General features: G+C 51.4%; 1 protein-coding gene across 3 annotated transcripts in view; it reads left to right on the top strand.

Moving 5' to 3' along the window:
* Ssbp3 (single stranded DNA binding protein 3) overlaps positions 1-27,158 on the top strand; it is a 203,209-nt gene that overhangs the window by 123,701 nt on the left and 52,350 nt on the right. For all 3 annotated transcript variants that reach the window (XM_045139245.1, XM_045139244.1, XM_045139243.1), the window contains exon 5: positions 24,884-24,973. In XM_045139245.1, coding sequence (XP_044995180.1) covers positions 24,884-24,973 — 90 coding nt within the window. The remainder of the gene's footprint in view (positions 1-24,883; positions 24,974-27,158) is intronic.

Below are 27,158 nucleotides of genomic sequence, written 5' to 3'. Positions count from 1 at the left end.
GTCCTTTGGCTTTGCAGGCATGCGCCTTAACTGCTAAGCCATCTCTCCGGCCCTTCTCTCCTCCTTTTTGAAACAGGCTGTCCTACTGTCATCCAGGGTGGCCTGGAACTCATGGCTCTCTTGCTTTAGCCTCTGAATGGGATTACAGGCACGGGTCCATGAGGTCCAGCAGCCTTCATTTTCTTGATTTTTTTTTTTTTTAAACTAAGATTGGATGGATTGCTTCTAGCATTGGTTCTGAAACTTTTGTTTTGTTTTGTTTTGTTTTTTGTTTGTTTGTGTGTATATAGCTTTTTAGAGGTAGGGTCTCACTCTAGCCCAGGCTGACTTGGAATTCACTCTGTACTCTCAGGGTGGCCTCGAACTCATGGAGATCCTGCACCTCAGCCTCCCGAGGGCTGGGATTAAAGGCGTGCGCCACTATGCCTGGCTCTGGCTTTTTTTTTTTTAATTTTTACTTTTATTTATTTATTTGAGACAGAGAAATGGGCGCACGATGGCTTCTAGCCGCCACAAAGGAACTCCAGATGTACGTGCCACCTTGTATATCTGGCTTACTTGGGTCCTGGGGAATTGAGCCTGGTTCAGGGTCCTTAGGCTCCACAGGCAAGCACTTAACCACTAAGCCATCTCTCCAGTCCTCTGGCTTTTTTTTTTTTTTTTTTTTTCGAGGTAGCATCTTGCTCTAGCCCAGGCTGACCTGGAAATCACTATGTAGTCTCAGGGTGGCCTTGAACTCACGCCGATCCTCCTACCTCTGCCTCCCCAGTGCTGGGAAATTAGAGGCGTGTGCCACCACCACACCCATTCTGGCTTTGTTTTTTTAAATGACATTGGCCTGGAGATGATGAACATGTTGCTTGCTTCTAGTTGGAGAGACAGCCCCAAACAGATGGTGATGATCCACAGGGGACCTAGTTGCTGGGTGTTCTGAGAGCAGGCTTGCCTTGGTTTAACTAGAGGGCCTTCTGGTGAGGTGACATTCTTTGTGGGCCTGAAAAACAAACAAACAAGCAAACAAATTAAAAAAAAAAATAAAAAAGGATCTCGACATAGGTGCCTGATACTGGCCAAGAAGCAAGGCTATGGAAGAGTCTGCTAGGCCTGGGGGCTTGGGATGGCTGCGTCAGGCCAGGGAGAGAGAGAGAGAGAGAGGTCTCCTGTGGTGGCAAGAGCTGTGGCTTGGTTCAGGCGAGGTCGTGGAGAGCTGAAGTGGTACAGCAAGGAACAGTCAGTCCCCCGGGGCTGTGAGCGGGCTGGTGGCCATCTGAGTTAGCTGTGTCTGGAAAAAGGAGCCAGGGGCCAAGACAAGAACTGAGGCTGGCCGAATGGGTTGGGCTTTTGAGGTCTTTGTCTAGCTTGGGGAAGTGACCACACCCCCTCCCCCAGCTTGATGGTGGTAGGGAAGAGTGCCTATGGCCTCCTTGACCCTCATTCATTTTTGTTTTTAAATTATTTGAGAGCAACAGAGAGAGAAAGAGAGAGAGAATGGGCGCGCCAGGGCCTCCAGCCACTGCAGGCGAACTCCAGACGCGTGTGCCCCCTTGTGCATCTGACTCACGTGGGTCCTGGGGACTCGAGCCTCGAACCAGGGTCCTTAGCCTTCACAGGCAAGCGCTTAATCGCTAAGCCATCTCTCCAGCCCCATTCATTCTTTTTTTAAAAAGTATTTTATTTATTTATTTGGGAGATACAGAAATAGGCGGGGTGGGGGGGGGAGAGAATGGGCACGCCAAGGCTTCAGCCACTGCAAATGAACTCCAGATACATATACCCCTTGTGCATCTGGCTTATGTGGGTCCTAGGAAATGGCACCTGGGTCCTTTGGCTTTGTAGGTAAGCACCTTAACTGCTAAGCCATCTCTCTAGCCCCCTTTTTTTTTTAATTATTTTTATTTATTTGAGAGAGGGAAAGAGACAGAGAGAGAGGTAGAGAGAGAGAGAGAATGGGTGCATCAGGGCTTCGAGCCGCTGCAGATGAACTCTGGATGCACGCATCTGGCCTACGTGGGTACTGGTGAATCCCTTTGGCTCCGCAGGCAAGTGCCTTAACCGCTGAGCCATCTTTCCAGCCTATCATTCCTTCCTAATAAATTAATGAACGTCCTTGTACCGGAGAGGATGGGCTTAGGAGTGGTTGTAAGCAGCCCAGGTTGGCTGAGTTCGTTGAAAAGGGGAGAAGGCACCACTGTGCAATCTTCCAGAGGGACATAGTGAGAAGAAGATGCTGTACTGGATCAGGCTCATCCCGGCGGGGCTGCGGGCACAATGTATTTCCCCGCTGTAGGTCTTGACTCTCTCCCCTTTGTGGGTGTTGGCAGGGGTCGGCGGTGACCCCAGGACAAAGGCCGATCAGACCCGTGCCAAGGTGTGCTTGTACCACCCCTGTGACTGGCACCTTTGTTTACAGCGGTTGGCAGCTTAGGCACGCAGGGCAGGGTGTACCCCTTTCTTGGCAAGTAGAATGGAAAATGCCAGTGTCTTGCAGTGAATCCAGAGGGTGTGTGTGTGTGTGTGTGTGTGTGTGTGTGTGTGTGTATTCAGTTGGGCGTGCCCCCACCGTCTCCCTTGGGCAGGACATGTGTCTGGCCAGGAACCTGCACAAAGTCCCTTCCTTATAAGATTCTGTCTTCTCTATTCCATGTTAGCAGGCATGAGTCCCCCCCCCACCCCCCGCCCCCAGCAGCACTGAACCCGGAACATATCCTTGGGTATGGCCTGTGAGCACGTGTAGTCACGTCCAGTGTGGTACCTTGAGCAGAGGTAGAGAGGTGTGTGTGTGTGTGTGTGTGTGTGTGTGTGTGTGGTGTTGGTTTTGTTATTTTGGACTCGCTGCAGAATTTCTCACCGCTGCCAAGTTACTTTCTTAGGATATATTTAGATAACTGAGATAACCGAGAACTAGGCCACGTGTATTTGCACAGGGATGTTTGCACACACGTCATCTGGTGGTGTTTTCGGAGCTGATGACCAGGAGCCGGCTCCTTCCTCGGCCTTGCCAAGTACACCCCGGGGAAGGGGACCCGGAGAGGCGTGAGCAGTGGAGAGCAGTCTTCTCTTAAACACGGGAGCGCAGCCATTGCCCCTTCACCCGGCGCACCTGCCTCGACCTCCTTCCCACGGAGGAAAGTCTGAGGATGCTCTGAGGTTGCTGAGAGAATGGGTGGGGAGGGCAGGTTGCTCCGAGAGTCTTGATTCAGTCAGTCAAAAAAAATGTACAGGCCCCTCTTGGGATGGGGAGAGCTCCAGAATTGCACCCAGGAAGACAAGGAATAAACTCACTCTGTGGTTTGTACTTCGTTTTGTTTCTAAAATGTCTATTTTTACTTATTTATTTGAGAGAGAAAGAATGGGTGCACCAGGACCCTCCATCCGCTGCCAACGAACTCCAGACACATGCGCCACCTTGTGCGTCTATCTGTCTTTATGTGGGTCCTGGGGGATCAAACCTGGGTCCTTTTGCTTTGCAGGCAATTGCCTTAACCACTAAGCCATTTCTTCACACACACACCCCACACACACCATGTCCAGATTTCATACTGTCCATGTGATGGTATGTTACTCTAGGGCAGAGGGCTCCTTCCAACCCTTACTTGGGCCTCCCAAGACCTGATCAGCGTATGACAGGGCCAGGCAGTGCAAGGAATGCTCTCTGGCATTAAATTCAGGTTCAGGACGTCTGTCTGCACAACAGAAGGAGCTGTTTTAATGAGATTCAAAAGCTGAACCAAGAAGCCAATTAAGTGCCCGGCCTGTACCTGTCTGGGCAGCTGACTTAAGCTCTGACCTGCACCCAGAGGCATCCCGAAGGTTCTCTGGAGCCTGGGTGAGGAGTGGGCAAGGACAGAAGAGGCCTTTTCCCATTTGGCCCAGCGGTCAGCCTGGGGGGCGGCGGTGTCTCTTTGCGGTCCTTGGGTCAGAGCAGAGGTGGGACCCGCCAGGGATGTTGTGATGAGGGTCTTACTTTCCGTTTTAAGCGGGGAGAGGGGGTGACGCAGTAGATTTGAGAAATCTCAACCCAGCCAGGAAGAAAACCCCAGTACCAGGTAACCCAGGACCATGGGCATGACACCGAGCCAGCCACAGACGTGCCGGGCAAAAACCCCTTTTCAGACCTTTCCTTGTCCTTCCCTTGGCATTGTGGGCTGAGGCTGGGCAGCTCTGGAGTCGGCTTCTGAAGGCCCATGCGTCGCCCGGATTTAATTAAAAATTCCTGCCTTGGGTGTAGGCTATGGCCCCAAACACATTTAGATTAAAAAAAAAAACAAAAAAAAACTAGAGGGTAGATCTGATGCTGCAGAGCAGGTGTGGTCATTGTCTAGGCTTGGCTTTTCTTCTCTGCCCATCTGGGTTCCAGGTGTCAGGGCTATACGAGTGGCCAGCGTGTTTCTGTCCTCTTGGGACCGGTAGGGTGACCACAGTGCAAGGAGCCCGTGGGAAATGATGCTGTGTTTTGTACCACGTGACATTTGGGCTTATGCAAGTCTTTTTGGTTCTTTGAAGGTTTTTGTTTGTTTGTTTTGGTTTTGGTTTTTCAAGGTAGGGTCTCACTCTGGCTCAGGCCGACCTGGAGTTCACTCTGTAGTCTCAGGGTGGCCTCGAACTCACGGCGATCCTCCTACCTCTGCCTCCCGAGTGTTGGGATTAAAGGCATGAGGCACCACGCCCAGCTTCTTTTTTTTAGATTTTTTTTTTTGCATTTTTATTTTTTTTAAATACATTTTATTTATTTATTTGAGAGAGAGACAAAGAGGCAGAGAGAGAGAGAAGGAGATAATGGGTGTGCCAGGGCCTCCAGGCACACTGCAAATGAATTGTACACCCCTTGTGCATCTGGCTACCGTGGGTCCTGAAGAACCAAGCCTTGAACCGGGGTCGTCAGGCTTCACAGGCAAGCGCTTAACCGCTAAGCCATCTCTCCAGCCCTAAAGATCTATTTTTAAGCCGGGCGTGGTGGCGCACGCCTTTCATCCCAGCACTCGGGAGGCAGAGGTAGGAGGATTGCCGTGAGTTTGAGGCCACCCTGAGACTCCATAGTGAATTCCAGGTCAGCCTGGGCCAGAGTGAGACCCTACCTCGAAAAAAAAGAAAAAAAGAAAAAAGATCTGTTTTTACTTATTTATTTTAGAGAGAGAATGGGCATGCCAGGGCCTCCAGCCACTGCAAACGAACTCCAGACGTATGAGCCACCGTGTGCATCTGGCTTACTTGGGACCCGGAGACGGGAACCTGGGTCCTAAGACTTCGCAGGCATGCGCCTTAACCGCTAACTCTCTCTAGCCCTGAAGTTGTTTTTTTTCTTTCTCTCTTTTACGGAAAAGAGTAAGAGGAAAGGGAGACATTTCCCAGAAGTGTCTGGCCAAGCTATCTCCCTAGTCATTTGATGTTTGTTGTTGTAGCAAGGATTTTTTTGTGCGTGCATGTTGTGTCTTTTTGGAGCCAGCTTTCCTACAGGGAAAGCAGTCTTTGTCCCTGCTGTGAGGCAACTGTAAAATCCTGTAGCCTTACAGGTACTGTCATCTGTAGAGTTGGGACAGATCCAGACTGGTGCCCCCGTGGCCCAAGGGACACGTTGGGAGGGCAGAGCCGCGAGGGGAGTGGACATTCTAGGTAGAAGGCGAGACAGGGGCGGAGGCTAGGGCCAGCAAGATTTCCCTGTGCCTACAGCTTGGGGAACATGGGGGGAAAAAGAAAAGAGTCCAGTTCACAGCCTTTCATTATCTCGTAGTTCTGGGTTCTCTCGCCCCTCTCCTTTTGCTTGTGTTTGTGTTGTGTGCATGTGTGTGCGTGGCTGAGGAGGCGCGGAGGACATCAAGTGTCATCCTCAGGAAACACCATCTACCTTTTTTTTTTTTAAAATGTTTTATTTATTTATTTGAGAGCAACAGACACAGAGAGAAAGACAGATAGAGGGAGAGAGAGAGAATGGGCGCGCCAGGGCCTCCAGCCTCTGCAAACGAACTCCAGACGCGTGCGCCCCCTTGTGCATCTGGCTTACGTGGGACCTGGGGAACCGAGCCTCGAACCGGGGTCCTTAGGCTTCACAGGCAAGTGCTTAACTGCTAAGCCATCTCTCCAGCCCTTTTTTTTTTTTTTAAAATGAAACAGAGAAAGAGAGAGAGAACTGGCACTCCAGGGCCTCAAGCCGCTACAGTCAAACTCCAGATACATGCGTCACCTTGTGTGTCTGGTTCACGTGGGATCTGGAGAGTTGAACATGAGTCCTTAGGCTTTGCAGGCAAGCGCCTTAACTGCTAAGGCATCTCTCCAGCCCCATCTACCTCTTTTTTTAAAAAAAAAAAACTTATTTGAGAACAATAGAGAGAAAGGCAGAGAGAGAGAGAGAGAGAATGGGTGTGTCGGGGCCTCCAGCCAGAGCAAACGAACTTGTACATCTGGCTAACGTGGGTCCTGGGGAATCGAGCCTCGAACTGGGGTCCTTAGGCTTTGCAGGCAAGCACTTAACTGCTAAGCCATCTCTCCAGCCCTACCTCTTTAAAAAAAAATACTTATTTGAGAGAGAGAGAGAGAGAGAGAGAGAGAGAGAGAGAGAGAGAGAGAGGAGAGAGAGAGAGAATAGGCACACCAGAGCCTCCAGCCACTGCAAACAAACTCCAGACACATGCACCACCACGCGCATCTGGCTTACGTGGGACCTGGAAAATTGAACCTGGGTCCTGAGGCTTCCCAGGCAAGCGCCTTAACCACCAAGCCATCCCTCCAGCCCTAGTGGTTATTCTTACTGACCACCCACCACAGCCACCAGATGCCTTCAGCGCCTCACAGAAGGGGCACGGGTGAGAACCAGCGAGTTCCAGGGTTGCGTTCTCGTTCGTGACCCTACCCAAGCCTGTACGAGGTTGTCTGAGCTGGGCATTTATGCACAAATAGGAGTAGATCAGTGGAAGGGAATGGGATAGGGGAGTTGCTGACGGAGAGTGTAATAGCAGCGATGTCTCCTAGGGAGAGAGCCTGAGACCTGATGAGGGGAGAGCTGGCGCCGTGCCCAGGCCACGGTTAGCCCCGGGCAGATTCAGCTGCAGCCAGAGATCCTGGTCTCTTGGCTTCCCTTTTCCCCTCTAAGCTTCACTGTCTTACCCCGTGAAGAGCGCGGGCCACGATCACAATGGCATTCCTCCCACGTGATCTCAGGGCTCTGTCAAATAAGTAAATGAATCCATAAAATATATTTTTAAGTATTTTATTTATTTATCTGATAGAGAGAGAGAGAGAGAGAGTGGGCGCGCCAGGGCCTCCAGCTGCTGCAAACGAATTCCAGACGCGTGCCCCCCCTTGTGCAGCTGGCTTACCTGGGGTCCTGGGGAATCGAACCGGGGTCCTTAGGCTTCGCAGGCAAACACTTTAATGGCTAAGCCATTTCCCCAGCCCAAGGTAAAATGTTTTTAAAGTGTGTAAGTGGTAACAGACTTACTCTTCTCTCATCCCTCCCCCAAATGATAGTAAACCTGATTTTGTTGGGCCATAGTGAATGTCTCCTGAAGACCTTCCCTCATCATCCTGCTGACCCAGTACCTTGGCGGTCAGCGAGCACACAGGAAGCCCTCCTTCTGGGGGAAGTCAGGGTCTGTTTCAGAAACCAAGGTGGGTCAGACTTGTCAGTCAGAGGGAACTCTCAGGTCCATGCAGGATCTCTGGTCCTTTACGGCCAGACTCTTCTCACCATAAAACCCCAGCAGTGTGTGTATCTGGATATTCCGGGGACCTATCAGCGCTGTGAACAAGGGACCCATGTTCTGTGCACTTGGCAGACCTTAACAGATATCCATGGACCTATTCGCAGAGACAAAAGCCACTTCATTCCCTCTGCATCACGATGGGAGCAGACCACTTAGCGACCGCCCTCTCCCCCGGAGGTAGGGTCTCACTCTAGCCCAGGCTGACCTGGAATTCACTATGGAGTCTCAGGGTGGCCTCGAACTCACGGTGATCCTCCTCCCTCTGCCTCCCGAGTGCTGGGATTAAAGACGTGCGCCACCACACCTGGCTCAGTGTCCTCTTTTTTTTGTTGTTACTGTTTGTTTGTTTGAGGCAGGGTTTCACTCTAGCCCTGGCTGAACTGGAAATCACTATGTAATCTCCCGCTGGCCTCGAACTCACAGTAATCCTCCTACCTCTGCCTCCTGAATGCTGGGATTAAAGGTGTGCAATACCACGCTTGGCTCAGCACCCTCTTTTCTTTTTCCTTTACAATTTTTGAATTTTATTTTTATTTATTTATTTGAGAGAGGGAAAGAGGCAGAAAGAGAGAGAGAGAATGGGTCCACTAGGGCTTCCAGTCACTGCAGACGAACTCCAGACACGTGCGCCCACTTGTGCATCTGGCTTACGTGGGTCCTGGGGATTCGAACCTGGGTCCCTTGGCTTTCCAGGCAAGTGCCTTAACCACCAAGCCATCTCTCTCCAGCCCCAGTACCCTCTTTTGAAAGGTGGTCCAGAGGTGGGTTCTGCCGTAAAAGGTCACTGGACAGGGGTGTAGTACAGCTGATCGCCACCATGACAGAGTCTGAAGCCTAACAGAATTGTTGTTTGGTTCCTGCCTTTCCTGCTCAGAGACACACAGGCCTGGGGTACGCACACACATTCACCTTGTGAACCCCATCATCAGAAGGGTTGATGCTGCTCTGACCTAATACCATCGCCTTGTGTTCTGTTGGCATCCTGAAGATTTGGGAGTAAGTGTGGCTGAGCAACATTACTGCAGTCTAGCCCAGTGCAGCTGACCTCTCCGGACCTGCTGCTGTGGAGCTGGACTTCAAGCAGGCTGGGCATCAAGGAATCTGGTCAGCCCCAGGGCAGGGCCCGGGAAAGCTCTTTTCCAACATGAGACGTGCTCACAGGGACACCCGGTAGCGTCATGCATGTTGGTGGCATGGCCACTGTGGTGGAAGCGGAAGGGACAGAGCTCTGGAGCCCGCCCCTTAACACTCTCTCATTTTATCAATGAGCCGCTCAAGGGCTCTGAACAGGCCAGAGCGCCTTCTTCTTGGTCTCCCGCCTGAGTCTGTCAGTGTTCCCGTGGAGCTGAGCTACAGGTTGTAAGGCCCTTTTATGTCAGTCCGAAGAATTTGGTAGCGAGGAGGCAGCGTGGGACTTTGAAGTCAGGTATGCTGGGTTTGAGTCCCAGACTGTTAAACGGTCCTGGCCTGCCTGCCGCGCAGCCTGGGGCAGGTCAGCGCTCCGAGCATCAGCGCTTCCTCTGTAACGTGGGGAAGATAATGTCGCTACCTCCAGGACTGTTAAGGGGATCACAGATAAGCACATAAAAGGCCAAGCATTACCAGGCACCTGTTCAGCGCATCCTGCAGATCCTATAAGCAGAGTACGGGGGGGGGGGGGGAGAGGGAGGGAGAGAGAGAGAGAGAGAACCTCCAGGAGTAGAGCCTTAGCCCGGGGGGGGGGGGGCGCCTTGGACCATCTGTAGCCTACCCAGAGAGTACGGGGTGGGGGGGCAGTGTAGGTTTCTCTGCCCTCCTACTTTGTGGGTGACAGCGTCTGGAGGGGTTGCCGGAGGGGGTTAGCCTTTCACGAGTGTCCAGACAAGGTCTCCACATCTTTGGCATTTCTGGTGCCCATGCAAGACGCAGGCTGGCACCTGGATTTCAGGTAAGAAGGTCGTTTCAATTGATCCCCCCCCCCCACATACACACACATACCTGACAGCCCGGCTGGGGCACGCTGCTGCACTGGATGGTGGGTAAGCGCCCCGCAAGTGCCCAGCTCCTCGTGGTATCGTTTGGTCCAATTTCCTTCGCATTGTGACCTACATCATTCTTTATTTGCTAAACTCCGTGAGCAGGCAGTGGTAATAAATCAATTAATGACTCCCGACGAATCGTTTAATGGCTGACAAAATAACACCAATGCCAACAGCTTGCATCTCTCCAGCAGTACCAGAGGACGCTGGTTGACTCCGGGTGGGTAGCTGGGGAGGGGACGAAACCGAGGCGCCCGTTAGCTAAATGAGCGCAATTAGGAGTGCTTTAAAGGTTCAGGAGGCATCTGCTCAGCTCTGAGCCAGGAAGCCCGGGGCGCACTAGGGAGGACTGGGTGAAGCTCCTGGGTGGCACCTCGCCTGCTCTCCCCCCCGGCCTGGCAAGAGAGCTTCAGGCCTGCCCTGCAATCCGTTCCTCAGCCAGGGTGGTTTGGTGTTCCTTCCCTGCTAACGCGTCTGCTTCCCTGGCTTGGACGGCGAGGGGAGCCCCGGTGATCTTCCTGGCTTGTGCACGCGCCTCCTGTCCCAGCAGAGGGCAGAGGGCGTGGTGAGGGAAAGTGACTCTGTCCCACTAACCTGGATGCCAGCTCTCATCCTGGAAAGATCTCTCAAAGACTTAACCCTTGAATGATTTCTTTTGTTGTTGTTTGTTTGTTTTTGTTTTCAAGGTAGTCTCAGGGTGGCCTTGAACTCATGGCGATCCTCCTACCTCTGCCTCCCGGGTGCTGGGATTCAAGGCGTGCGCCACTACACCCGGCTTGAATAATTTCTTTTAAACTTAAAAATAAAAATAAAAGTTTCCGGGGCTGGAGGGATGGCTTAGCCGGTGTTAAGACTTTTGCCTGCAAAGCCAAAGAACCCAGGTTTGATTCCCCAGGACCCACGTTAGCCAGATGCACAAGGGGGCGCACGCGTCTGGAGTTCATTTGCAGTGGCTGGAGGCCCTACTGCGCCCATTCTCTCTCCCTCCCTCTTTCTCTGTCAAATAAATTTAAAAAAAAAATTTTTTTTTTAAAAAATAGATTCTGGGCTGGAGAGATGGCTTAGTAGTTAAGGCGCTTGCCTGCAAAGCCAAAAGACCCAGGTTCAATTCCCCAGGACCCACATAAGCCAGGTGCACAAGGGAGTGCACTCATCTGGAATTTGTTTTGCAGGAGGCGCTGGCACACTCATTTTGGTTCTCTCTCTCATAAATAAATAAAAATTTAAAAAAAGGTTTCTGGGCCGGAGAATTGGCTTAGTGGTTAAGGCACTTGCCTGGGAAGTCTAAGGGACCCTGGTTATATTCCCCAGTACCGACATACACCAAATGTACATGCGGGCTCATGTGTCTGGAATTCGTTGGCAGTGGCTGGAAACCCTGGTATGCCCCTTCCCTCCTCCTCTCCCGGGCCCTTTCCCTCTCTCAAGTAAATAAATACTTTTTTTAAAAAAGTTTCTAAGGCTGGGCTGGATGCATGGTTTAGCGGTTAAGGCGTTTGCCTGCAAAGCCAAAGGACCCAGGTTCGATTTCCCGGGACCCACATAAAAGCCAGATGCACAAGGGGGCACACGTGTCTGGAGTTCATTTGCAGTGGCTAGAGGCCTTGGCGTGGCCATTTTCTCTCTCCCCCCTTCCTCTATCAAATAAATAAGTAAATAAATAATACTTTTTTAAAAAAGTTTCTGAGGCTGAAGAGATGGTTCAGCAGTTAAGGCACTTACCTGTGAAGCCTAAGGACCCAGATTCAATTCCCTAGTGTCCACATAAAGATGCACAAGGTGGTGCATGTGTCTGGATTTCTTCTACAGTGGCTGGAGTGAATATTCATTCACTCATTCTTTTTCTCTCTCTTTCTCTCAAATAGGTGAATAAATAAAAAGTCTTAATGTTTTATTAGTGATGCACATACTCAGTGTGTGAACAGCACATGCTGGTACCATCCTTACCCTCATCCTTGCCTTGCTCCCCCCCCCCCCCCCCGGGACCCTCCTCATTGTGGATGCTGGTTATCGCCATGGGGACTGTGGGTCGTGCATTGTGGAGTTCGCCATCAGTTATGGGGAAAAGGCAATGTCTCTGTGCGTAACGTCCCCAGTTGTGGCTCTGACAGTCTTCCCATCCCCTCTTCCATGAATGTCCCTGACCAATGTTGGGTTCGTTTTAGGTGTACCTCAGTGAAATTCTACACTGTCAGGTAGCGTACTGTTGACCCGCTCCAGCGAGGGGCCCCGTTCACCCTTCGTCTCCCTGGCTTCGCAGGTTCAGGCCCAGGATCCGAGCTCCAAATGGTCTAGCCCAACTGAGGAGTTGTCTGTGCATGGAGGTGGGCCCCCTGGCAAGGATCCAAGGCACAACTCGGCATTGGACTCCACCCCTCATCCAAGGGAGGTGCCCGTTGATCCAGTTCCCAGAAGAGCCTGAGATGGTTGGGTTGGGCCCCTGGGGTAGTGGCCTCCTCTTCCTAGACTGAGGAAGCCAGTTCCTCCTTTGGAAACACTCTGGCTGGCATGCCTCTCTTTCATTTTATTATTATTCATACCCTTTAAATTTTTATTTATTTGAGAGAGGGAGAAAGTGCAGAGAGAGAATGGGCGCGTCAGGGCCTCCAACCACCGCAAACAAACTCCAGACACATGCGCCCCCTTGTGCTCCTGGTTTACATGGGTCCTGGGGTATCGAACCTGGCTCCTTTGGCTTTGCAGGCAAGCCCCTTAACCACTAGGCCATCTCTCCAGCCCTTTCAGTTGTTATTTTTGCAAGTAGTACTTCCCGAGGTGGCCACTGAGAAGAGAAATGTAACTTCTTCAGAACAGAAGCCCGGTCCTCCCTCCTTGCTAACCCCCTCCTCTTGGGAATCAAAAAGTGAGCGCATCCAGCCAGCATAGTTCTGTGTTTCTACAATCCCAGCTTCTCAGAGGCTGAGGCAGGCAGGAGGATTGCCTGAGCAGAGGAGTTCAAGGCCAACCTGGGCTTTATAGTGAAACCTTGTTTTATTTATTTTTTTTCTTTAGCGGGGGAGGAGAGAGAATGGGCGTGCCAGGGCCTCCAACCACTGCAAACAAACTCCAAACGCATGCGCCCCCTTGTGCATCTGGCTTATGTGGTATCCTGGGGAATCGAACCTGGGTCCTTTGGCTTTGCAGGCAAAGGCCTTAAAACCCTCGTTTTACAAACCTTAAAAAAAAATTTTTTTTTGTTCATTTTTATTTATTTATTTGAGAGTGACAGAGAGAGAGAGAGGGAGTAAGAGGCAGAGAGAGAGAGAGAATGGGTGCACCAGGGCCTCCAGCCACTGCAAATGAACTCCAGATGCGCGCGCCCCCTTGTGCATCTGGCTAACGTGGGACCTGGGGAATCGAGCCTCGAACTGGGGTCGTTAGGCTTCACAGCCAAGTGCTTAACCGCTAAGCCATCTCTCCAGCTCCAAACTTTTTTTTTTTTTAATAACCTGACAGGCTCTGTGTGAAGCTCAGCTGCCACTCACTGAACACCTTCCTTACCCACCTGGCAAGATGCCTTATCGTGTTTAAATTCTCCACAGGGGCTCAGGGCATTCCCTCCTGTACATGTGATCGTGAAGGGTGAAGTGAGGTATCTGAGTACCCCAGCTTTTTAGCACCTGGAAGGGTTGGGCTTTGAACCCGGCACTCCCTGTATGCATGCGTCTGTCTCCAGACCAGGGCCATACAATCTAAGTGTTGTAGTCTGGTTCACATTGCTGGTAGAAATCACCCAACCAAGAGCAGCCTGTGTGGAAAAAGAGGTTTATTTTGGCTTACAGGCTTGAGGGGGAAGCTCCATGATGACATCACCCCCTGGCCAACATCAGGTGGACAATAGCAACAGGAGAGTGTGCCAAACACTGGCAAGGGGACACTGGATATAACACCCATAAGCCCGTCCCCAACAATACACTGCCTCCAGGGGCGTTGATTCCCAAATCTCCATCAGCTGGGAACCTAGCATTCAGAACACCTGAATTTATGGGGACAACTGTCTCAAACCACCATGCTAAGACACACTGGGCACTGGAACTGTGGTTTTAGCCGATCAGAGTAGACACAGGGTTCTGACCATTCTCAGCCATGTGACCCTGAGCGGAGAGACCTTTGCAATTAGAGCCTCGTTTCTCTCAGGCAGTAATGGTGGGTTGCTGGGAGACCTGAAGGAGAGAGGTTGAGGGGGGAGCTGATCAGACGTGACAGGTCTAGGTATGATGAAGTATTTTTTTTTAAATTTTTTGAGGTAGGGTCTCACTGTAGCGCAGGCTGACCTGAAATTCACTTACTTACTTGTAGTCACAGGGTGGCCTTGAACTCACGGTGATCCTCCTACCCCTGCTGGGATTAAAGACGTGTGTGCCACCACGCCCGGCTCTATGATGAAGTTTTCTGACACAGGGTAGGCTGCTCTCCTCGTTGCTGGAAGAGGGAGCCCCTCCCCCCCCCACCCACTGGAAGAGTGGGCACTGAGTGGGCGGAACACTGCAAGGATCGTGCCCTAAAGGCGGCAGACAGCCGGGCGTGGTGGCGCTCGCCTTGAATCCCAACACTCGGGAGGCAGAGGTAGGAGGAACGCCGTGAGTTCGAGGCCAGCCTGAGACTCCATAGTGAAGTCCTGCTCAGCCTGGACCAGAGTGAGACCCTACCTGGAAAAGAAGAAAAAGAGAAAGGAAAAAAGAAAGACCAGAAGGCAGCCAGGAGTTAACAAGGCCGCAGTAGTCCATCCCTTGATATCTCTGTCTGCATCTTTGCGTCTTACTATCCTGTGAGGCCTTCCCGGGCTTGACCGCCACCTCTTCCGCAAAGCCTCCTTGATCCACCTCTAATCCCTGTCTCAGCGCCTGCCCGGGAGCACTTTCTCATGTCCCCTCGGTTCCCTCAGTTCCCTGTCACCACAAGTCACTTTCATCCTCCAGATCTTCAGGGCAGAGCCGTGCCCCATCACCTCGCTGGCCCGGCAGATGCGGCGCCCGTGTAACCAGAACGAGTGTTTGCTGGGTACATCTAACGTGCCTAAGGTCTGCGGCTGTTTTGCAGCGCCAACTGCCTCTTTTTCTCCTTCCTCCTAGATGATTCTGTCACTTAGGGTTTTGCATACTCTTCAGTGGGAAGGAACATGCTTTTTTTTCTTTTTAAATTTTTTTGTTATTTTTATTAAGTTTTTGAGAGAGAGAGAGAGAGAATGGGCGCCGCAGGGCCTCCGGCCACCGCAAACGAACTCCAGACATGTGCGCCCCTTTGTGCGTCCGGCTAACGTGGGTCCCGGGGGATCGAGCCTCGAACTGGGGCCTTTAGACTTCACAGGCAAGCGCTTAAACGCTAAGCCATCTCTCTAGCCCAAGGGAACTTGCTTTCTCTGATGCACAAGTTCATAATTTTCATTTCCTCCCCTCATACCACGCCGTACCCCCAGGCCTCTTGGTAAAGGCCAGCTCACTGAAGTTCTTGGTAGAAGGAGCCACGTTAGGTCAGCCTCCTTGAGGTGGCGGGGTCGGGTTGGGGGAGGATGTCCAGAGCACACAGGTGACCTCAGCTACCGAACGAATTATGATTATCAGACGGTTTAGTGATCGATCTGTCTGCTGGTTTTCTTTTCTGGAGCCAAAAAGTACACAGCTTTCCTTAGGAAACTGCAAGCTCTGCTGGCCCGGGCCCGGTTGTTCGGGTCTCTAGAGCCTCGGGTTGAGAGTGGGGGGAGACTCAACTTAAGAGCCGCCATTGAGTTACGTAACGGAAGGGTCACCCCGACTCCTGTTTCCTTACTGGGTAAGCCAGCAATTAACCGCTTTCTTTGGAGACATGGCCTTGGCCTTTGTCGCAGCGAGGCCACGTGTGAAACCCACCAAGTGCCCTTAATTGACTGAAAGCCGGGTCGGATGGGTGCTGGGCATGTGAGTCACTCTCTGCTGAGGCGTCCCTGTGAACTGCATGGTCAACCCTCTCACCCAGGGGACAGAAGCGCGTCTTAAGACTTTGTGAAAGCAAAGAGTTAGGACCCACCTCCCTTGGACGTGCCATCTGGCTTGTCCCTGTTGAGGTCTCTCTCACCCACATGTGGCCTTCCTTCAAATTGCTAGGCTGAAGAGTCATGCTGCCATGGCGGTGGTAGGAACCTCAGTACCCCCGTGTGCCAGCTACCCACCATTGGGCACACAGCGGGTGGTGTTCTGTTTCGTCTTTCAACCAGAGCCCCGGTGTTTTGGGACCCTTGGCACCGGATCTTCTCGCGATAGTCCACAGGACATTCTAGGTGGGGGTCAGTGATGGAGGAGTCATCTCTGTTAGCCAACAGTGTACCACACAGCCCTGCAACCTCCAAGCTGGCCAGTGTGGGACTTAAATCCGATCTTGAGCCCATAGCACCTAGTGTTGGACCCAGACTCACCCCTCAGTGCTGGGCAGACATGTGACCTTCCTTCCATGTGGCAGCCTCCTGGATTTTTTTTTAAATTTTTTATTTATTTATTTGAGAGCGACAGACACAGAGAGAAAGACAGGTAGAGGGAGAGAGAGAGAATGGGCGCGCCAGGGCTTCCAGCCTCTGCAAACGAACTCCAGACGCGTGCGCCCCCTTGTGCATCTGGCTAACGTGGGACCTGGGGAACCGAGCCTCAAACCGGGGTCCTTAGGCTTCACAGGCAAGCGCTTAACCGCTACGCCATCTCTCCAGCCCAAAAACAAACGTAAAAACTTTAAAAGTAAAAACAGGTTCTAGTGACGCGTGGGAGGGACACAGGATCCCTGTCTTCACAAATCCAGGAGGCTGGGCTGGAGAGGTGGCTTAGCGGTTAAGCGCTTGCCTGTGAAGCCTAAGGACCCCGGTTTGAGGCTCGGTTCCCCAGGTCCCACGTTAGCCAGATGCACAAGGGGGCGCACGCGTCTGGAGTTCGTTTGCAGAGGCTGGAAGCCCTGGCGTGCCCATTCTCTCTCTCTCTCTCTGCCTCTTTCTCTCTCTGTCTGTCACTCTCAAATAAAGAAATAAAAATGAACAAAAAAATAAAAAGTAAAGTTTTATGTTCATTTTTTATTTATTTGAGAGAGAAGCAGACAGGGAGGAGAGGGAGACAGAGAGAGAAAGAGAGAGAGTGCACTGGTGTCTCCAGCCGCTGCAAAGGAACTCCAGATCCATGTGCCCCCTTTGTGCATCCGGCTTACATGGGTGGGTCCTGGGGAATCGAGCCTGGGTCCTTTGGGTTTGTAGGCAAACACATTAACCACTAGGAATTGAACTGGGGTTCTTTGGCTCTGCAGGCAAATGTCTTAACCACTAAGCCATCTCCCCAGCCCCTTGGGACTTTTTGTTTTGTTTTGTCTTCGAGGTAGGGTCTCACTCTAGCTCAGGCTGACCTGGAATTCACTCTGCATTCTCAGGGTGCCCTCGAACTCACGGCAATCCCCCTACCTCTGCCTCCCCAACGCTGGCATGAAAGGCATGCACCCCCGCCCCCCATGCTCAGAACCTATTTTTAACACCAGCTCTTCATGTAGCAAAAGCTCTTAGGTTTTCTCTGAGCTTCAGAATCGGAATGCATCTCCCCTGTGCTCTATGCTGAAGACGGAGGGGATGCCTTCCTTTCCAAGTTTCCAGACCCTCACCGCCCTGGTTTTAGCCTTGCTGCAGAGTGATGTTTACTGATGCCCAGATGAACTGGGCTCCCTGAGACTGCATAGACACCCCTCCCCTCCCCCCCCAAGCCTGGCCTGTGGGGACATAGCCCTCCCTGGGGGACATCCTTCATTCCTTGGTCATCTCAGCAGGGAGGGGCTCACACCCCCCAGAACTCACGTGTCGCCTCAATGCCCGCCCCCCAATGCCTCAGCCCTTAGCCCCATGGCCCAGCTTGAGCTTCAGTCAAAAAAAAAAAAAAAAGGGCACTTGGTGGTTTCTTACATGGCCACACTCTACAATCCTGAGGCCTGAGCCTTGGGCAAGGCAGGGAAGGAGGAGGGAGAGGACTTGAAGAACGAAGCTCCATCTCCGCAGCCTTGTAAATCAGTCAGGAGGGCTTGGATGACTGACAGAAGCCCGCCGCTCCATGTGCACAGAGCTATTTTTAAGAGTAAAAAGTAGGCGGGGGCGGGGGGCTGGAGAGATGGCTCAGCGGTCAAGGGGCTTGCCCTGCAAAGCCTAAGGACTCAAGTTCGATTCTCCAGGACCCTTGTAAGCCAGATGCGCAAAGGTGGCGCATGCATCCGGAGAGTTCTTTTGCAGTGGCTGGAGGCCTTGGTGTGCCCATTCTCTCCTTCCCTCCCTCCCTCCCTCTCTCTCAAATAAATAAATAAATGAAAATTTAAAAAGAAAACAAAATTTTAAAACTCACAAATGGGGTCGGGTGTGGTGGCACACCTCTTTAATCCCAGCACTTGGGAGGCAGAAATAGGAGGATCACCGTGACTTCGAGGCCACCCTAAGACTACATAGTGAATTCCAGGTCAGCCTGAGCTAGAGCGAGACCCTACCTTTACAGGGGGCGGGGAGCCTCACAAATGGGAGCATATAGTTGGGTGACTTGCAGTTTTTTTTTTTTTTCCAATATTTTGTTTTTATTTATTTATTTATTTGACAGAGAAAGAGGGAGAGAGAGAGACAGAGAATGGGAGCACCAGGGCTTCCAAGCACTACAAATGAACTCCAGATGCTTGTATCTCCTTGTGCATCTGGCTAACGTGGGTCCTGGGGAACGGAACCTGGGTCCTTTGGCTTTGCAGGCAAGCGCCTTAACCACTAAGCCATCCCTCCAGCCCCGCAGTTTTTATTTTTTAAACAAAAAGGTCATGGGCCCCTCAATAGGAGAAAAAAGATGATGACATCAAATTAAAAGAGAGACTAATGGAGAGAGGGAGGGGATACTATGATGGAGAGCAGAGTTATTAAGGAGAAAAGAGGGGAGGGGAGGGAAATACCATGGTTTGTTGTCTTTAAGTTTAGAAGTTGTCAAATATATAATATGATGGGCGTGGTGGTGCACGCCTTTAATCCCAGCACTCGGGAGGCAGAGGTAGGAGGATCACTGTGAGTTCGAGGCCACCCTGAGACTCCATAGTGAATCCAGGTCAGCCTGGGCCAGAGTGAGACCCTACCTCGAAAAACCAAAAACCCAGGTGCGCCCATTCTCATTCATATTCAGGGCCCTTTGGAAGCAGGGTCCCTGTCCTGTGTCTGCAAGGCTCGGCTGTTTCCAGCCCCCTCTACCCAGGATGTGTGGAGCAGGCCAGAGGAACGGCTTCCTTTCTAATCCCACCACAGGACCCGGAAACTGAGTCCCCATTTATCTGCAAGGCCTGTCTGTCTCCTAGACGGGTGTCCTACCCGGCCTGGCTCATTGGAGGGCGGCTCATCCTGAGCACCTTCGGAGCCCAGCATGCCACAGGCCGAGGGGGTGCTGGGGGATTGGCGCTTCGGGTGGGTAGAGAGCGCTCACTTGGGACCCTCTGCCGCCGGACTGCCCTAATGGAAGGCTCGCTCCGAGCTGGAAACCACGCACAGGGAGAGGCCCATTCCCGGCAATCCCGCGGTCAGGTTTGGGCAGGTCTTCAAGTAATGATACAGGTCCGTCATTCGTTGAGAACCACTTGTTCAGAGACAGGCAGCCGGACCCACTGTGGAGGCTCGGGAGGGTAGAGAGCAGAGGTCTCTCTCTGAACCTGGGCTTCATAAGGAGTTCCAGGTCCATCTGGGTAGAGAGATCCCCCCCCCCCCCCCCCGCCTTCAAAGGAAGAAAGAAAAAAGGTTTCTGTTGTGAGCGCATTCACCCCATAATTGAAGAGGAACAGCAATAAATAATAAATAATGCTGGGCGTGGTGGCACACGCCTTCAATGCCAGCACTCGGGAGGCGGAGGTAGACGGATTGCCATGATTCCAGGCCACCCTGAGACGACATAGTGAATTCCAGTTCAGCCTGGGCTAGAGTGAAAACCCTACCTCGAAAAAACAAAATAAATAAATAATATGGCTAGAGAGATGGCTTAGCAGTTAAGGCGTTTGCTTGCAAAACCAAAGGACCCCGGTTCAATTCCCCCAGGTCCCATGTAAGTCAGATGGATGCAAAAGTTGGCACATGCGTCTGGAGTTCATTTGCAGTGGCTGGAGGCCCTGGCACGCCCATTCTCTCTCTCTCTCTCTCTCTCTCTCTCTCTCTCTCTGTCTCTGTCTCTGTCTCTGTCTCAAAGTAAGTAAATAAATAAAGGTTAATAATAAATAAATACTGTGGGGGACAAACTGAACCGAGAACAGCCTCCTGCCTTTGTTGTCTGTAGGATTGTGAAACTTACCCCAACTCAAGTTTCACAGAATGAATCCATCCCCACAGACTCATGGGCCTCAAAAGCCTGGCGAGGTGGCGCACGCCTTCAATCCCAGCACTCGGGAGGCAGAGGCAGGAGGATCGCTCTGAGTTCGAGGCCACCCTGAGACGACTTAGTGAATTCCATGTCAGCCTGGGCTAGAGTGACACCCTACCTCGAGAAAACATCAATAAAAAAAAAAAAATAGTACATGTGGCTCTGGAGCTTAGTAGCTAAGGCGCTTGCCTGCAAAGTCTAAGGACCCAAGTTGGATTCCCCAGTACCCACGTAAGCCAGATGCATAAGGCATGTGTCTGTAGTTCATTTGCAGTGGCTAGTTGCTCTGGCATACCATGTCTTGATTGATGGATGGATGGATGGATGTATATATCTGCCTCCCCTTTCACTCACTCAAATAAATAACTGAAATATACTAAAAAATGTCACTATCAAAAAAGTGTTCAAGGGCTGGAGGGATGGTTTAGTGGTTAATGCATTTGCCTGCAAAGCCAAAGGACCCAGGTTCGATTCCACAGGACCCATGTAAGCCAGATGCACCAGGTGGTGCGTGTGTTCGGGGTTTGGAGTTTGTTTGCAATGGCTGGAAGCCCTGGTGTGCTCATTCTCTCTGTCTGTCTGTCTGTCTGTGTGTCTCTCTTTCTCTCTCTCAAACAAATAAATAAACAAATAAACCTTTTTTTAAAAAAAAGTACAAATGCACATTATCAACCATTTCAAAAGTACAGTGACCCAAAGGTCGGTCAGTCAAAATACCAAATACATGCTTTGCAGTCAGGTTCACGTTGCTGGTAGAAATCGCCCAACCAAGAAGCAGCTTGTGAGAAAAAAGGTTTATTTTGGCTTACAGGCTCAAGGGGAAGCTCCACAATGGCAGGGGGGAAACGATGGCATGAGCAGAAGGTGGACATCACCCCCTGGCTAACATCAGGTGGACAATAGCAACAGGAGAGTGTGCCAAACACTGGCAAGGGGACACTGGCTATGACACCCATAAGCCCGCCCCCAATAATACACCACCTCCAGGGGGCGCTAATTCCCAAATCTCCATCAGCTGGGAACCTAGCATTCAGAGCACCTGAGTTTATGGGTGGGGGGACACCTGAATCAAACCACCACAGATACTATCAAGTTAGCAGTGACTCACATATGCCAGTAATCTGGTTAATTAAGGATGCTACCTCTATGAAGGAATTTTTTTTAATTATTTATTTATTTATTTGAGAGCGACAGACACAGAGAGAAAGACAGATAGAGGGAGAGAGAGAATGGGCACGCCAGGGCTTCCAGCCTCTGCAAAGGAACTCCAGACGCGTGCGCCCCCTTGTGCATCTGGCTAACGTGGGACCTGGGGAACTGGGCCTCGAACCGGGGTCCTTAGGCTTCATAGGCAAGCGCTTAACCGCTAAGCCCAATGAAGGAATTTTTAATATAGCTCCTGGAAGAAAATATAGATGGATATTTACCTCAGTCTGCCAACCCCTGAAGGTTTTTTGTGTTTTGTTTTTTTTTTTTTTGTTTTTTTTTGTTTTGCTCCTACTACAGAGAAGTTAATGGTTGACTGTTAATCACAAAGAAGTTGCATTCAAAGAAACAGAAGCTGGTGTGAGGCAAAGCCTCTTTGATTATAGGGGCTGTTTTTCTGTAGGCACATCTATTTGCTTAATGGGATGTGTTATAGTGTATGCACGTGTGTGGGTGTGTATGTGTGTGTACACACACAAGCCCAGTGCACACGCGTACGATGTGAAGACCAAACTAGTATCTTCTGTTGCTCTTCCAACCTGTTTCCTTGGAACAACCTCTTACTGAACTTGGAGCTGGTGTTTTAACCAGACTGGCTGACCAGTGAGGCACGCGTAACAGTTCTCCTGTGACCATCTACCCCGCTGCCCCAACAGGATTGGGGGCACAAGTGTGCACGGCCACCCCCAGCTTTTATTTTTTTAATATTTTATTTATTCATTTATTTGAGAGAGAGAGAGAGACTATGGGCACCCCAGGACCTTTAGCCACTGCAAGTGAACTCCAGACGCATGCGCCCCCTTGTGCGTCTGGCTCACGTGGGTCCTGGGGAATCGAAGCAGGATCCTTTGGCTTTGCAGACAAACGCCTTAACCGCTAAGCCATCTCTCCAGCCCAGAAGTTACTTCTTTTTTAAAATTTTTCTTTTCCTTGCCATTACATAGGAGAACAAAAGTGTGGGATCCCCACCAACATGTCCGATTCCCCAGGTCCCACGTTAGCCAGATGCACTAGGGGGCGCACGCGGCTGGAGTTCGTTTGCAGCGGCTGGAGGCCCTGGTGCGCCCATTCTCTCTTTTTCTCTCTATCTGCCTCTTTCTCTTTCGTGCTCTCTCAAATAAATAAAATTTAAAAAAAGAAGTAACTTTTTCAAGAGCGATGAGAAGGCAATAAATAAACAAAAAAAGAAGTAACTTCTTCAAGAGCGATGGGAAGGAAATAAAACAAACAAACAAAAAAAAAAAGAAGTAACTTCTTCAAGAGCAATGGAAAGGAAATAAATAAAACAAACAAAAAAAAGTAACTTCTTCAAGAGTGATGGGAAGGAAATAAATCAAACAAACAAACAAACAAAAGAAGTAACTTCTTCAAGAGCAATGGAAAGGAAATAAATAAAACAAACAAAAAAAAGTAACTTCTTCAAGAGTGATGGGAAGGAAATCAAACAAACAAACAAAAGAAGTAACTTCTTCAAGAGCAATGGGCAGGGACTCCATTCATGAGACAGAAGGGTGTATTCTAGCTCCCGAGGGAAATAGTCCTATCCCAGGGAAAACCCAGAGCCCTGGGCGGTGACCAGTGATTTGTGTCATATTCTGGGGGACCGAGGCTGGGTAGAGGCAGGCTTTTGCAGAAGTTGCACCTGGAGATTGAGGATGAACAGAGGACAGGCTCAGATAAGACGCCTGTGACATTTCAGGGTGTGTAGGATGCCTTGGCCCTGGCTGTGCGTGTTGGGGGCACAGAGTCAGGTGTTGAATTGACGGCCACACAGTTGGACACAGACTGTTGGAAGGAGGCCAGGCAGCGGATTCTGCTCACCCCTGGGAGGCATTTGTTGAGGCAGATGTACCAAGGTAGCAGCATTTAATGAGGAAAGTAACAACATTCCCCTGTCCCATTCCGTCCCACCTCAATCTTTTTGAGACATCCAGGACCCTGTTTGGGGGGGGGGGATCGTTCCAAGATACACCTACCTTTCTACCTGGGGAACTTAATCCTCACTGGCCGGTCGCTCATTTATTCAGAAATTGTGGATAGTCATTGATCAAGCAGACTACGTGGGGCGGCGTGGGGGGGGCACCACTGTTGTAAATCAGATCTTTAAATATTTTATTATTTATTTATTTGACAGAGAAAGAGGGAGGGAGGGAGGGAGGGAGGATGGGCACCCCAGGGCCTCCAGCCACTGCAAATGAACTCTAGACGCATGCGCCCCTCCCCTTTTGCATCTGGGTTCTGGGGCATCGAACCTGGGTCCTTTGGCTTCGCAGGCGAACTCCTTCCCCACTAAGCCATCCCCGCAGCCTGGAAGATCTTTAGAGCAGCTGGTGGAAAGGCAGGGTGTGTGCTACCAATAGTCACTGCCACCCACTGCCGGACGTCACCTCAGGTGCCCCCCGTTACAGAGGTAGACACTGGAAACCCTGAGTTCGTGGTCAGGCCTATGAGTGACGCTCCTGGAACTGGGTCATATTGGCTGCTGAACATCTTTTCTTCTTGTGTGTCTGTGATTATTTTGGTTTCTTTTTTCCAAGGCAGGGTCTCACTTTACCTCAGGTTGACTTGGAATTCATATATATTCTCAGGGTGGCCTCAGACTCACGGCGATCCTCCTACCTCTGCCTCCCGAGGGCTGGGGGTCTTTAAGATTTTTTGTTCTGTTTTGTTTGGTTTTTTATCATACCACCTTCCCCTCTCAATCACTCTCTCTCTTTTATTTTGATGTCATGATCTTTTCCTCCTCTTATGATGGTCTTGTGTAGGTAGTGTCAGGCACTCTGAGGTCATGGGTATGCCTGAAAGGTTTAACGTAGAGGTAGCCCTTGAGAACGGAAGAGTCTTGGGGAGCAGGAGCTGGAGGTTCTCTGTCCGGCTTGGGGGTCTTGCCATTGACTTCTTTTTTTTTTTTTCCTCGATTTTTATTAACGTCTTCCATGATTATAAAAAATATCCCATGGTAATAGCCCCCCACACACACTTTCCCTTTTGAAACTCCGCTTTCCATCATATCCCCTCCCCCTCTCAATCAGTCTCTCTTTTTTATTTTGATGTCATCATCATTTCCTCCTCTTATGAGGGTCTTGTGTAGGGAGTGTCAGGCGCTGTGAGGCCATGGATATCCAGGCCATTTTGGGTCTGGAGGAGCACGTTGTAAGGAGTCCTACCCTTCCTTTGGCTCTCACATTCTTTCCGCCACCTCTTCCGCATTAGACCCTGAGCCTTGGGAGGTGTGATCGAGATGTTACTCAGTACTCCAGTCACTTCTTTCCAGCACTACGATACCTTCTGAGTCGTCCCAAGGTCACTGCCACCTGAAAAGAGAAGGTTCTCTACCCAAAGTGAGAGAGTAGCCTTAATATAAGGGTATGAACATTAAGAGAAGTGCTTACTGGGCAGTTTGATAAGCATAGTGTATACATGTATCCAGACTTCCGCAGACGTTACACCCCTAGGGCTCATGGCTTACCCCTGTTTTACTTTTTCAGTATCAGGGGTGTATTCCCTCCCTTGGAGCGGGCCTCCAGTCCAATTAGAGGGCGGTTGGTTTCCACCATGACAGACGTGCCACTATTGCCCCCCCTCCCCCACTGACTTCTGCTTTCTCTCTCCACAGAGTGCAGCAGCTGCCCCAAGTCCTGTGCTTGGCAACATTCCCCCCAACGACGGCATGCCCGGAGGCCCCATCCCACCAGGTTTCTTTCAGGTACGTGGGGGGGGGGGTCCAGTGCATCCTTCGTGTACCTTTTATGATCCCTGGTGGGTGGGAGGAGAGGAGAAAAAAAAAAAAACCAAACAACAACAAAAGGTCAGTTCGGTTTGCCATGGTCTAAATACAGTGTCTTTGTGCTGGTTGAGGCTCTGTCCTCCTGTCGCTTCCTCCTCCCTGGCCAAGTGAGAAGAAGAGATGGGAAGACTGGCACGATCCCCAAAACCCCCCCCCACACCCACACACCCACAACACCGGGCGCTGTGGTGCCCACCCTGGGCTGGGGGACAAGTGCTTCCGGGCCAGTGTAGAGCGTTTGTTTCACAAAATGCTTGGTTTTTTATTCTTTGCTCCCCCCCCCCTCCGCCGCCTTTCTTATTATTTTTATTTTTGGGTTTAATGAGGTAGAGTCTCGCTATAGCCCAGGCTGACCTGGAGTTCACCACGGAGTCTCAGGGTGGCCTCGAACTCGCGGCGATCCTCCTACCCTGTGCCTCCCGAGTGCTGGGATTGAAGTCATGTGCCACCAAGCCCGGCCCTTGTCTTAAATGAGTAAACTGTTTCTGATCTGTTGCTGCTGTCACGGTCATTGTTTGCCTGTCCCAGCCTGTAAGGTGCCGTCTGCAGGACAGAACCCCACCGTCCTGGCCTCTCTGGGCATCCTTTCCCTCTGGCTAACCACTGATCACAGGCGGCACCCCACAACATCTGTGCCCACGTTGCTTGCCATGGGCGGGACGGATTCCACACAGGGTGGGAACCCTTTCTCCTTGCTTTCTAGGGTGATATGATTTCTGGGGTGTGGTCAGGCTTGGGCGTGGCCACCTCTTCCACCCACCCCCCCCCCCACACACACACACTTAATACACTACCTCCTCCATCCTTCCCTCCCTCTCTTTTCCCTTCAGCCAAATGGGGACTAGGAAGAGCCACCTTGGAGCCTTGTTGGCCTGTAAGGCTGTGCAAAGCTTTCGTGGTAGAGCTTCCAATTGTGACATCGCACATTCCTTAAAGCCTGCCCCGTGCAGTGCCGGCTGAGATTGAGAACGTGCCCGGTTCTCCACGCCTTTGAATATCTGACCAGGACGTGGCGAGGGTTGGTCGTGTGAAGCTCGGTTATTCAGAGCTGAGACAGGCGTGGGACATCCAAAGGGGCGTTTTTTGTTTGTTTGTTTGTTTTGTTTTGTTTTGACAGAAAGAGGCAGGGAGGGAGGGAAGGAGAGAGAGGGGGAGAGGGAGAGGGAGAGGGAGAGAAAGAGAATGGGCATACCAGGGCCTCCAGCTGCTGCAGTCGAACTCCAGACACATACGCCCCTTTGTGCATCTGGCTTACATGGGTCCTGGGGATTCGAACCTGGGTCCTTTGGCCTTGCCGGCAAGTGCCTTAACTAAGCCGTCCCTCCAGCCCCCAAAGAGGCTTTTATACTGTGTTAGCCCAAGCAAGATGGAGGCGTGTGAGCAAGGGTAGGATAGACACCCCCTGGGGACATTAGCCTCCCGCCCCTACTGTGGGGATGATCTGAGACACACTTCTCCTGTGCAAGATCTCTCATTTTTGTTGATGTCAACTCTGGGGGTTGAGGAGGGCTAGGGGACAGGGCTCAGCAGTCAAGAAGAGCCTTAGTAGCCGGCCGTGGTGGCGCACACCTTTAATCCCAGCACTTGGGAGGCAGAGGTACGAGGATCGCCACCCGTGCTGTGGCTCCCTTAGGAAACTGCCTGCTGGCCTCCGGGCCGCCACAGAAGGCCTTGGTGTGGCCATGGTGGGGGGAGGAAGAAGTGGACAGCAGCTTAGATGTGCTTGGTAAACTCTGGCCATCGGACCAGAGGCAGGCCTTCCCCAAACTTCCTGTCTTGGTTATCATCTTCTATGGTTAAGACCTAATTCCATACATACTTCTGGGACATTCTCCCCCCCCCCTCCCCGTGATGTTTGGGATATGCCGTCAGAAGCCCAGCCTGATTGCTGCCCTTATTTAGCCACCGCCAGCTACGATCAAACAGAGGTAACTTTGGGACTGTCTTGACTTGAGGTCATCTCTGTCTCCAGTCCCGTCTGAAACCCCCCCCCCCCCACACACACACACACACCAGGCAGGGTACACTGTCAAGAGCGGCTGGGCCATCCGACAGGGATCTCGGAACCTGGGACTTGTGCCTTCCGGGCGACACTGTGTGACCC

This window comes from Jaculus jaculus, chromosome 21 (assembly GCF_020740685.1).
Source record: "Jaculus jaculus isolate mJacJac1 chromosome 21, mJacJac1.mat.Y.cur, whole genome shotgun sequence".
Lineage (NCBI taxonomy): Eukaryota > Metazoa > Chordata > Mammalia > Rodentia > Dipodidae > Jaculus > Jaculus jaculus.
The sequence above is the reverse complement of the archived record's forward strand: the minus strand, read 5'-3'. Positions and strand labels throughout refer to the sequence as shown.